Genomic DNA, 13,582 nt, shown 5'->3' with positions numbered 1-13,582 from the left:
ATCTATTTCTCACATTTTCTATGTATAGTGCATCATATTTTGGACAGCTTTTTCTTATGGATATTTCTTTCCATGTCTGCCTATCTATCTGTCTCTGATTATCTCTTAAAAACATAATGGACTCACCATTATTTTTTCCCTTATATAAAATTATTTCCAAGGTTAAACTCATCAAAGAGAAATGTTATGTATTTAAAATCTTCTATTATGACTAACACTCTACAGTCTTGTTAAGAGCAGGAACTGAAGTCACTCTGCCCACATGCAAATCCTAGTTCTACCACTTGTTAGCTTTGTGACTTTGGGCAAGTTGCTTAATTTCTCTGTGCCTGATATTCCTCATCTGTAAAACAGGGATGAGAATGGTACTTACTTCAGGAGGTCATTTTAAGGATTAATTTAATTAAGTCACATAAAATATTTAGGACAGTTTTTATTAAATAATAAACATCACTAAATGTTGGTTATCATCCTGTTTGATTCATTAAAAACTCATTTAACGAAATCGTGTGTGTTTTGTGTGTGTGTGTGTGTGTGTGTGTATGTGTGTGTGGCAAAGAAATGCACTATATTTGCCCAGTTTACTGACTGCAGTCTTTTTGTATATCTTCGGTACGTTATGAATAATTATAAACACGTTTTACATCGTGAAGGAAAATGTTAAATATGCCGTGCGCTTGAGGAACTATGGAAGCCGTACAGCCAATGGAGACGGAGGAATGACCACAGTTCAGTGCCCTGATGGAGTGACGTTTACATTCAGCACATGCAGCTTGAGTAGCAATGGCACTAACCAAACCAGAGGACAGATTCCACAGATACTCTACTATAGGTAGGTGTGGTATAGAGATAGGGCACTATTTTCAGTGGTAGAACATGCATAACGTAGTACCAAGGTACAAAACACTAAATGGGTAGTTATAATTAAATTATGCGGTGTATCATTCTTGCACATAGTATTTATACTAATTTGTATAGAAAGGTCTCATTATATACATTCAGTTTTACTACAAAGATGAACACTTTAAAATGTTTTTTTGCCATTACTTTTATAATAGCTCTGACACTTTTTTGTATTGAGCAGATGTGCTGTTTGTTGTCATTTTTATAGTTCGTGCTCTGCAGTTTCAAATTTAAATGGAACGTATTTATTTCTTTTTCAAAAATACCTGAAGCTGATGCTCATTTAACTCTACCCAAGTGTTAACTGGTATTGCCTTGATCCTGTTGTCCCGTCTGCAGAATATTTTGATGTCTGTGAATTCAGTTCTTGGGGCCCTAAAATGTATAATGATGTATTTCTTATAACATCTTTGACAAAAGCCATTTCTTATGTAAACAGTAGAAAATAAAAAGTGGTAGCAATTTTGGGTTAAAAACCTTTTAAGCATACATTTCTCACTGAGTCTGAATTTTTCTTTTAGCAACTTAGCTGGACTCCTAGGGAGTAGTGAGTATCAGTCACCACGTCTGTCCTCAGTCTGATTTAGCAGCAAATCACTGAAGTTGCATATCACTTTCAGAGGCATGATGCTTCCTCTGTTTCCTTCATAAACAGTCTGGGACACTGCTTAGGCAGATAACACAAAACAGTTTCCCTAGATGCAGATTTCCTACCTCCTTTCTCCATGTGAAATTGAATAGCAATAATAGGCATTAAATAGCTACATAGGGACATATTGCTACTGAGATAGCAAAGCTTTCTAGTCCTTTTACCTCAATTATGAAAACTTTTCCTGTTATACAGCAGTGTAATGAACAGTAGTTTATTCACTCTCTCCCACCATAGATTAAAAACCATATCATGCACCAGAGAAGAGTTACATCTTTTAGAAAGCTAGAGAGCCCCTTAGAAGCATCTGCTATCCAGACTTTATATTTCTACAAAATACAATGTTTTAGATATCTTGATGTTTTTCACGTTTAAAAAGATTAAAATCTCTTAACTTTAAATGCCATCCTACTGTGATGGCTCCCAAGTTTACATCTCTAGCTTTCATGTCCTCTGAGCCCTAGACTAAATATCCTGGTCCTTCCTATGTGATATGTTTGTTTGAGTGACAATGATTGAGATGATAATGATGGTTAATGTGTACTGAGCACTTACTATGTGCCACACAACGCTCTAGGTGCTTTACCTGTTAGTATCTCAGCTAGTCCTCAGTCACCCCATGAGGGCAGCACTTTTGCTACCTGCGTTGTAGTTGAAGGAACTGAGACAGAGTGGTTAAACAGCTTGTGTAAAGACACATTTGTAGTCTTTTATGGCCCTGAGGTTTGCAGGCAGGGAATGGAATGACCCACTCTTACCACTTTAAGGCTGCTCTATGCAGTTGGTAATAGACAGCTTAGTTTCCTGTGTCCATAGTCGTCCTCCCCGTCCACAGTTACAGCCAAACATCTTGGAGTCATTCTGCACTTCCTTCTTTCCCTCACTTTACATCTAATTCATCAGGTTCTGGCAGCTGTACTTCTAAAATGTCCTAAGTGTGACGTTGTGTACCCCTCACATAAGTAACAGTCTAGTCCAAACCATCACCACTGCCACCTGGATAGCTGCAGTCGCCTCCAAACCAGTCTCGCTCCTTTCACGTTGCCCTCCTACAGTCAGTTCTCCACAGCACAGCCAGAGTGAGCGCATAGAAATGCAAACCATACCAAGTTTGGCCCTTGGTGAAGATCCTCTCCTCACTTCCCATTCCCATTCCAGTAGAAATGTAAAGTCGTTACATGGCATACAGACTTCACGTGATCTGACTCCATTTACGTTTCCCACCTTGTCACTCTTCACTCTCCTTTCATTCCAGGTACACTTGCCTTCATTCTGTTCCTTGGACTCACCAGTCTTGTTTCTGTCTGAACCTTCTCTTACCTTTTGCCTGAATACTTTGCCCTCAGATCTTTTTTTAAGACATAATTCAGGCCTTTGTTTAATGTCAGTTCTAAGATAGTCTCTCCTTGATCTTATTTAAAATAACTTTATGCCCTTATCCTGCTTTATTTGTCTTCAAGGCCCTATCACTCCTTGAAATTATATAAATACATAATTTCGTTTTTTAAACTTTAAGTTTTTTAACTTGAAATGAGGACTCTGATCTAGATGTGATACTTGGAGTTAGATCGTGTTTTACCTACCATGTAAAATAATCTCATGTGTTACTCATGTTGTAGGAGTGAATTTGATGGCGATTTACAGTCCCAACTTCTGAGTAAAGCCAATGAAGAAGATAAAAACTGTACCAGAGCGCTCTCTGTGGTAAGCACCGTTGTTCGAGCTGCAAAAGACCTCTTGCACAGAGCTCTTGCCGTGGATGGTAAGACTTTCTTTTACTTTCTTAATAGTCATATTTTAAATTAATTATGCACACAATTACTGAAGAGGAACCATCTTGTAGAATTCCAGAATGTCTTATTCATTATAAATCTATACATAAATTTATTTAGGTTGAGTCATACTCTCCATATTGTTAATGCAAAATTTTTTAGAATGTTCAAAATGTTTACCTGGTAATTGTTATTAGTTAACCTAGTAAGAGAAAAATTCCTGATTAAACTCATTCTTTGCTTTATCCTTCTTTCAGTAGTCAAAAAGCATTTGTTTTCTCCTTTAGACCTGTTTTTCTTTCTGTGTGCCCTATTTCCAGTAATGGTGTCGCCATTTACCCAAAGGTCTGGGTAACTCTAAATGTTTCCCCTGATTCAATTTTTTAAATTGAGTTCTGTGAGTTCTTCTACTGGACACTCTTCAGTTTGTATTCTCCTCTCTCTGTTCTCTCGTAGTTCAGGCTGCCATGATGTAAGCACCTGTCCTCTTTCTCACAGATGGATAGCATCCTAATCAGCTTACGGCCACCTTTCCCCCTTCCCTGTCTTGTTATCTAGTAGTCATCCTCCACACTGGCACTAGAGTTATAGTTACAGAAACATTCACTGTTACCCACCCCACTTTACTGTTATCTATGATATTTGTTTTTAAACCTAGCTGCACATCAGATTCACTTGGGAAACTTGCTGAAAATTAAGAGTGTTTGGCCCATCCAAACTAGGGGTTTAGGCTGGGGTAAGAAACTGCATTTTTTAAATAAATCCCCAGCCTATTCTGATGCAACAACAGATCTAGAAACAAGTATTTGGGAATAATTGATTGACCTTTAATATAAAGGTCTTCACAGTCTAGAGTCAATGTATCTTCCCAGCACCATGTTCATGGATGAATGATTAAAATGTTCATCAGCAAAGTGCTTTCCTTGGAAAAATAGAAGGCATTATATATAAGTTAGTAACAGCAAATATTTTTGGAGTGCTTATTGTGTGCAGGCATTGTTCTAAGTGTTTTATGTACATTAACTCAAACTTCACAACATTCTATGAGGGAAGTACTATTATTTTCCTCTATTGTAAATGAATACTGAGGCACTCACAGATTAAATAATTTGCCTAATGTCACATATGTAGCCATGTGTGATACCAAGAGCAATGGTTTAAAATCATGACTGTTACTCTAGGTTCAAATTCTGGCTCTATGATTTTACAAATGTATGATTTTGGGCAAGTTACTTAAACATTACGTGCCTTGATTTCCCCTTCTAAAAAGTGGGGAGAATAAAAGGTTTTTTATTGGTTAATTTAGATAACACAAGTAAATAAAGCCCTTTAAATAGTGCCAGTTCCTTTATAACAACTCAATGTCAACTGTAATTTTGTTCAAGAAAATAGAATGTAGATTTAGTATAGCACATATACATTACAATGAAATTACCTTCTAACTGTAGTTTTAATGCCTTTTTTAGCTGATGACATTCCAGAACTGCTTAGCTCTTCCAGTCTGTTTTCCATGCTGCTTCCCCTTATTATAGCCTACATAGGACCAGTAGCTGCTGCTATTCCCAAGGTGTGTAATTTAATTCTATAACTTTGAATCTATTTTTAATATCATTTTTTTAGACTTTGTATTCTTCCTTTAAAAATACTTTAATCTTTGAGGCACCAGGGTTATAGGTAACAAGCAGAGATAGACATGATAAATGGTAATAGTTATTATTATTAGTTGAACCTTTCTGTTTTATTAGTATTGTGTACTGGATTACGGTGCTTACTTATTGGCTTTACATTTGAAGAATTTTGGAATGGGAAATGTATTTTAGAAATATGATATGTAAGGAAAGCTTAAGATAACTGAGATTTTTTTTAATTTATGAGGTTGATGTCAAATTTTCTTCATTTTGAATAAAAATAACAATGTAAAAGGACAGGAGTGTTTTGAAATTGAAATATTCAAGACAAGGAAGAAATCATAAACTATTGATTTTTTTGGCATAATTATTGAGTAAAAGCTAGTTTACTGCAGATCACAAAAAGGCAAAAGTGTTTAAAAATACACACTAGGTTATTCATATACCAGCTAAGACATCTAAGATAAATCTTTTTTTCCCATAGAACAAATTCCTCGTTAAACAGAAACTTAGCCAGAAGAAACTCTAGATGGAAATTCTTAATAATAAAGATAACCAACAATTATAGCAATTAATAATTTTTAAGCAACTTTCACATTTATTATCTCATGTAATCATTTTTTTTATACTAGGTGGCTGTAGAAGTCTTTGGCCTTGTCCAACAATTGCTTCCCTCAGTTGCCATTTTGAATCAGAAGTATGCGCCCCCTGCATTCAATCCTAATCAGTCAACAGATAGCACCACAGGAAACCAGCCTGAACAAGGCCTCTCTGCTTGTACAACCTCTAATCACTATGCTGTCATAGAGAGTGAGCACCCCTATAAACCTGCATGTGTGATGCACTACAAGGTAGGCACTGATTCCTAGGGAGAGTTTAAATTTAAAACTTGGTTTGATGTTCTATAATGATATCTGAAAGGATACTTTGCCTCAGCTCAGAAGTATAACTTCTTTTATAGTATTTAAATATATAGAATCAGAAGGTAGTTAGGCACTGTCATACACAAAAGGGTTTAAGACAGAATTTTTATCGTTAAAGAATATAGTTTTGTAGGGTTTATGAGAGCTGTTCTCATAGCTTTTTGTAAGTACAGTGCAATATAAAATGCTAAACTGCATATTATATATTGTAATAATGGATATAACCATTAAAACTTAAAGTCATACTTTTTGAACTGATAACTATTTGTACCACAGCCTGAGCTCTGAAAATTTACATACCCAATGTAAAATTTAAAGTACTCTATTGAACATAAGGTAAAACATTTACAAATATAATGTTATTATAGGATATTCAGAATCCTTATTCCTTACATTTTAAATTGTATCATGTAAATTAAGGAGAAGGAGGATTCATCTACTTTATCAATTTAATTATAAGTTTAAGTCTTATGTGCTTACAAAGTATTCAACTTTTTATTGTAGAATATGGTAAACGTATAAAAGGACAAACTAGTATAGTCACCTTACTTATCTTATCCATCATCCCAGATTCAACAGTTATCAACTCTTGGTCAAACCTGTTTCATTTATTTCCCACCTGTTCTGTCCTTTCCTATGTTGTTTTAAAGCACGTTCATAGATATTTCATTATGTATCTCTAAAATATAAGGACCCATAAAAATAAGCACACTATTAGCATATTAAAAAAACTAAGGATTCCTTCACATCATCAAATATGCACATTTTTAATTGTTTGAATTAGAATCCAAGTAAGATCCATATATTGTGATTGGTTATGTCTCCTAAGTCTCTTTCAATCTATAGGTCCCCCTTCATCTCGCTCCTTGTTTTGTTTCCTGAATTTTATTTAAGAAACTGGACCGCATGTGTGTTGGACAGGAGCCTCTCCAGCCTGTCTCCCAAGTCCTTTAGACACACCCCTTAGTCATTCACAGTAACCTCGCTGTCTGGTGTAATATTTCCCACGCTCATCTTTTACATTTCCTGCTTTTGATCTTAAGACATTTTTTCAAAGTGCCCTGATTTCTTTTAATGGTGATAGGCATTTAAAAGCCAAAATGTGGCACTAGGAATGCTCATTTTTCCTGAGGTGGTTATTTTTTCTAGATATTTTATAGTGCCCAGAACTAGTACATATACTCACACATATCCTTATACACACAGGCACATGTTATTTTTATGTATGTGGATATATATTTATATATGTGAATATGCATGTATTTATGTCTAGACAAATTTATGTGTATATGTATTTTTTTAAGATAAAGTGTCTTATGAGTTTGTGCTGATGCTACTAATTCACAATAAGGACCATAGTATGTTACACCTAAATCTCTTTTCGTATACTTCGAGAAGCCCTTTTATCGATGATACTGGAAATTGTAGAATGAGAAAATCACTTAATTACTCACCGTGTGTGTGTGTGTGTGTGTGTGTGTGTGTGTGTGTGTTGTCTTTTGTCTTTTGGATATATCCCAACTATGGTGTATAAAGAAATAACTGTGTTTTAAAATAAGTTGGAATAATCCCTTTTCTGTGCAGTTATGCCACTAATTTAAATACTTTAGACATCATTTGTTTTATTTTAGTCTAGATTTTTAGTAATTGCTTTTAAAATCTTGTTTTGTTTTGTAATAATTTAAGTAATTACATAGTCCTAGGTCAAAGCGGTAAAACAAAGTATATTCAAAGAAGTCTGGCTTTTGTCTCTGTCCCCTCACTCTGTTCCCTCCTTCCCTGTCATAGGTAACATTTTAGCATACTTTTGTAGTTTATCCTTCCATTTTTTTTTTTAGTATAAGTACACACATACACAGATATAGATGAAATGTGTGTGTGTTCATTTCTCATGTTTTTCAACTTTTTATTTCAAAAAATTTGAAACCTGTAGAGAAAGTTAACAAGATTTGTACAGTGAGCACCCATATGCGTTTCACTTAGCTTCTTCAGGTAATATTTTGCCACATTTGTGGTATTTATTTATGTATTTATTTATCTCTATTTATTATTACTGAACCATTTAAGAGTAAATTGCAAACATCTTGATCCCTCACCTTGTTCGTAAGAACAGTAAAGTTTCCGTATAACCACAATAGTGATCAAATTTAAGGAATTTAACATTGATGTAATATTATCATAATAAATAGTTGTAGTATATCATGTTATACACTAAACATTTTGTCAGTTGTCCCAGTAGTGGCATTTCTGGCACTTTTTTTAAAACCAAGGTCTATGATAATAATGACACTCTTACATTATGTTTAGGTTTCAGGTCTCTTCTGTCTCTTTTAATCTGAAACAGATCCTCAGCCTTACTTTGTCTTTTATGACATTGGCATTTTTGAAGAATACAATCAGTGGTTTTGTAAAAATACCCTTTGGTTTGGATTTGATTGATTGTTTCCTAATGATTAGACTCAGGTTACGTATTTTGGGCAGCAGCATGTGTGATGTTGTATTCTCAGTGCAACCCATCAGGAAGCACTTAGTTACTTGATTAAGGTGATAGCTGGCAAATTTCGTTATCAAAACATCTCTATTTTTCCCTTTGAAAATGTCTATGGGTAGACATCTAAAGACTGTAAAAAATACTGTTCCCCAACAAATTTTCACCCAATAGTTGTAGCATCTATTGGTTATTCTTACCAAATCACTTTTATAGTGGTTGCCAAATGGCTTTCTAATTCTGTTATCTTTTCAGTTGGTGTTCTATTATAAAGGAGAGTTTTCCGATCCCTTCCACTTTTAAAAATTTATTCAGTTATTTATTTTCTGTGTTTATGTCATTATGAACTTAAGGATTCTTTTTTTGCTTAATGTTATAATCCTTTGCTGTCATTATTCATTTTGATGCTCAGATTTTGCTTTGGCAAGTGAAAGTTCGTTGAAGTTGGATTTTTATGTCTTTGTACTGTGTTTTCATTAGTTTTTGAGCACTCCTTACTAGTTTCAATCAACACCATAGAGGTCTTTTCTTCATACCCATTCCATTAATGTATGTCACTGTGAATAATAAAGCTATTAAGTAAAATTAATGATTTCTTTGCATAATATTTGTCTTTAGAATAAATCCCCCTGACATTATATAATCAACATATAATATTCAAAAGTTATGTGGAGTAGTTCTTTTTCTATATATGTGTAGGGTGCTATATGATCAGTTTGATATAAAGTTAGGTTTATTTGTTTATTTGCACTCAATTTTTATGAGTATTTTTCCTGTCCTATTTGACTTAATATTACTTTCAAAATATGTAAAATATTAATGTGGTTCCACAAATAAAATTATACAGAATTATATACTCAGAATTATAAGTCCTTTCCTTTTTCTGCTTCTCACTTATTCCAGTATGTATCCTCCCTGTCTTCTTTTTGAAAAAAATTGGTGTAGGTAGGTAGGTAGACAGATAGATAGTTGTAGATAGATGTATTTAAAAAAGGTAACATACTTAATATACTATATTGTTGTGCTTTGTGTTTTAAATTGAACAATGGATATAGAAATCTCTCCATATCCATTTAAAGAGATAGTCCTCATTTTTTCTTTTTACACCTGCATAGTACTCCACAGTGAAGATGTATCATAGTTTATTCAGCCAATCTCATGTGTGAGCATTTAAGGTGTTCTCAGTATTTTGCAGTTTTTTTTTTCAATGAATAACCTTATGCATATATTGTTTTGTTTTCGTACTGTTGGAAGCATATCTTCAAAGCAAATTCCTAGAAGTTGTATTACTATGTTAAACAAATATAGAATGAGGAGCCTTGTGCTTTGTAGATCTGGGATTGCTGTCAGAGGGTGAATGCATATGTAGTTTTGCTAGATGTTGACAAATTCCCTTCCCTGGAGATTATACTATTTTGTGTTCCCACCAACAATGAATGAAAGTCCTTGTTTTCTCTCAACTTCCCCAACAGGTATCCAATGTAATGGGAGAAATGGTATCTCAGTTTAGTTTTAATTTACATTTATGTTATTATGAACAAGGTTGAACTTTTCATTTAAATGGAGAATTTTAAAAATCCTTTACTGAAAATGTTTACCTTTGTCCTAGGTAATTTTTTTTAGGTTAATACAATACTTAAGGCTCATGCCATATCCTACAACCAATTCATAATTTACCAGTTGACAAGGACCTACTGAATTGTTCTTTGCCTAGCATGACAGAATTCTGTCTATAATCATGGTGACAGAAGCTTAAAAGTGGCCTTAAAAATGCATGTAATTATGTGCCATCACAAACTCTATATACAGTAAAACTTTAGGTCAGGAAAATACACAAATCTAGGTTTTTATTTTGTGTATTTATATTTATTTCCAAATATATGGCGATTTTTGGCAAAGGAAAAGAAGCATTTGTAACAGATTCTTTGAATGGTATATAACCTAAAAGTGACTAAAACCTTACATTTTGGTGATTTATTCATTTTCCATCAATATATCTTTATATTTTACCTATCACATTTGTTTTAATTTACCTGCTTGTATTTCTTAAACGGTACTTACTGAAATGGAAAACTTACCATATAAATAAACTTCCATAGGAAAATCACCTGAATATTTATGGGAACTAAGCAGCTTTATAGTATTTTTTCTAATGATAATGATAATAAGTGTGTAATTTCAAATATTAATAATGCAATATCAACCAAATATTAGGTAGAAAGCAGTAAATATTGCAAGTGGGTATAGGAACAGTTGATACTGAACATTAATACCTAATTTCTGATCATGTTAAACTACTCTGTTATTTATTTACTTAAAATTTATTTTATAAATACGTTGAAAGCATCAACTTTCCAGTATGATGTCCTGTTTCTAAGATAGACAAAAGGCAAAAATCTAATTCTTCTTAACAAATGCAAGTGTTCTCTTGCGTGGTGACTTCAGGTGACATTTCCAGAATGTGTACGGTGGATGACAATCGAGTTTGACCCTCAGTGTGGCACTGCACAGTCAGAAGATGTCCTTCGTTTGTTGATTCCTGTCAGAACTGTTCAAAATTCAGGATATGGACCAAAATTGACATCTATTTATGAAAATCTTAATTCCTGGATAGAATTAAAAAAATTTTCAGGATCTTCTGGGTGGCCTACTATGGTTTTAGTATTGCCAGGTAAGTTATTTTTTTTTCTTCTGTTTTATATGGTCAAGTATATACATTTATGATACCTGTGTTTAATAAGGATGCATTATTGAAAATGTTTAAGTTTTAGAAGAATTTCATCAAGACCTATACCATGTGTCTGGATTGTAGTTGAGTAAAGAAGACTCTGGGGAAGGGACGGAATAACATAACCAAGTTTTAGAAGAGAGACTGTTTTGAGGACCTTGTGAAAAAAGATTAGCTTGTCCAAAGCAGAGTTAATATTGACAAATGTCTGTCTGTTTGGCGTGACCAAACTATGGAAAAAGTGGGTTAGATCTTTTATTTTCTCAGTAAGTGCTAAATTTTAAAAATTTACTAAGGATTCCCTCCTTTCAAGAGAATTGGTGAACCACCTTACCTCCTGAGTTGTGTGAAAACTACTGTTTTCAGTCTTTCAGGCTTGAGGGTGTGTGTGTGGGGGGGGGGGGGGGGGGGAGAGACAGAGAGACAGAGAGAGAGAGAGAGAGAGAGAGATAGAGAGAGAGAGAGAGAGAGAGAATGAGAGAATGAGAGAATGAGAGAGGGGGAACACTTTTATTGCTGTTATGGGTATTTTTCTTTAAAGAAAGTTTGTTAAGTTTTTAAAACTACATGTAGTGTGTTCTCTTTTCAACCAATTAACCGTAACTATACTTGTAATCCCTCAAAGTAATAGTCAATTTGAATTGAGAAAATTCTTTCTTCTAGTCAACCTGCTTTTTTTGTTTGTGAAGAGAGCGGACAAAGTCAGATGCCAGGGTGAAGGATTGCTCACTCTGACACAGAAAAGGCTAATGTAGTTCACTTCAGTAATTGACAGAAAATTGAAAAATGATTGCTCATGTAACTGAAAGGGTATTTGATTAAGAAGAAGAATTTGATCATAAAGAAAAAAATAATAGTTCACTTGGGATGGTTCCATTGTTTCTAGTGTTGTTTTTAGCGCAGGTTTGTTCAAATAGATACAGGAACTGCCCCCCTCCCAAAGACTAGGTTTTTTAGTATTTGATTTGTATTGCTGCCTATCTTGAGATGGATAAAAGAAAGTTGTTTCAAGATTTTGAATTTAATGTTAGCTGTTTTTCTTAGGAAATGAGGCCCTTTTCTCATTGGAGACTGCATCAGATTATGTGAAAGATGACAAAGCTTCTTTCTATGGTTTCAAATGTTTTGCAATTGGATATGAGTTTAGCCCCGGACCTGATGAGGTAAGAATGAATTATCTTCTAATTCTGTTAAGGAAGATTGTGTTTCTAAGAAGGGCTGCTACTGACTTAAATTTTTTCGCTGCCTTTATTTAAGAAGTCTGAAATTTATTTTAAGCTGGGGTGTATAATTTAAAATGTTTTGTACTTTAATTGTGTGCAGTCATTGGTTTTTGCTACTTTCAATACATAAAGAGAATGGAGTCTGTGCAACATGACCCAGCCTTTGAAGACTCAGCATGCTTGTAGTTCTGCCTGTTCCAAACCTGCTCAGGTTGCTGTACCTTTCTGAGTAAATAATAGAACCTGATTTCACAATGGGGCCAATTCAGTATCTCTTCTAAGTGTTTCAAATCATACAATAAAACAAAATCAAGGTGAAAAAATGATCATGTGTCCTCAAAGAAACGAATGAGAAATTCTTTGGACTATGAACCTGTGGGTCCGAGCCTTACAACCAGCATGAGACATGACATTGAATCTTCTCCACTCTTAATTGAATCATATTTCCCTCTACTTTCAAAAGTTATGCTTGTATGCAAGTCACATTTGTTGATAGTCCAAACATTTTTTAAAGCAGATGATATGTTTGTGCAATTCTACAGGGAGTCATTCATTTGGAAAAAGAATTAGCCAATCTTGGTGGGGTTTGTGCAGCAGCTTTGATGAAGAAGGACCTAGCACTTCCTATTGGTAAGCCTGGTCAAGTATTAGGTGTTTATAAATGATTTTTTTAAAAAAAATTTTGAATATAAACTATGTTTATTATAGAACATTTTGAAAATAGATTAGAAAAATGAATTCCATAGTCACATAATGCTCGTGAGCAATAACAATTTAGTATACTGGTAGTTTGGGATTGTTTAAATGAAGATGGAAGAGGATCCTCTAGTCTTTTGTGTTCATACAAACATATACACACAGACACCTTCCTTTATCCATATACATGCTATGTGCCAGGCACTGGGTTAATCACTGAATATATAGTATTAAACCATAAGTTTGAGATATTTCTTAAATTTTCTAGTGAACATATCAAGTGGACAATTGGAACTCATTGAAGCTCAGAGAACAAGTCAATAGAAATGTCATTTGAACATAGTTGATATTTAAAGACATGGAAACAACCAAAGTGTCCTGTAATAGATGATTGCATAAAGAAGATGTGGTATATATATATATATATATATATGTATATACACACACAATGGAATATTACTCAGCCATAAGAAAAGAATGAAATACTGCCATTTGTGACAACATGGTTGGGTTTTGAGATTATCATGCCCAGGGAAATAAGTCAGACAGAAAAAGTCAAGAACAATGTGATG

The 13,582-nt window shown here is 34.0% G+C and overlaps 1 protein-coding gene across 11 annotated transcripts in view; it reads left to right on the top strand.

The window, feature by feature from the left end:
* The window catches only part of MYCBP2 (MYC binding protein 2), a 248,084-nt gene that overhangs the window by 132,780 nt on the left and 101,722 nt on the right, over positions 1–13,582 (top strand). For all 11 annotated transcript variants that reach the window (XM_033105219.1, XM_033105215.1, XM_033105218.1 and 8 more), the window contains 7 exons: positions 654–832; positions 3,172–3,314; positions 4,791–4,891; positions 5,585–5,803; positions 10,809–11,034; positions 12,136–12,254; positions 12,857–12,944. In XM_033105219.1, the coding sequence (XP_032961110.1) occupies positions 654–832; positions 3,172–3,314; positions 4,791–4,891; positions 5,585–5,803; positions 10,809–11,034; positions 12,136–12,254; positions 12,857–12,944 (1,075 nt within the window). The remainder of the gene's footprint in view (positions 1–653; positions 833–3,171; positions 3,315–4,790; positions 4,892–5,584; positions 5,804–10,808; positions 11,035–12,135; positions 12,255–12,856; positions 12,945–13,582) is intronic.

This window comes from Rhinolophus ferrumequinum, chromosome 4 (genome assembly GCF_004115265.2).
Source record: "Rhinolophus ferrumequinum isolate MPI-CBG mRhiFer1 chromosome 4, mRhiFer1_v1.p, whole genome shotgun sequence".
Lineage (NCBI taxonomy): Eukaryota > Metazoa > Chordata > Mammalia > Chiroptera > Rhinolophidae > Rhinolophus > Rhinolophus ferrumequinum.
Note: the sequence above shows the minus strand (reverse complement) of the source record. Positions and strands in the feature narration are given on the sequence as shown.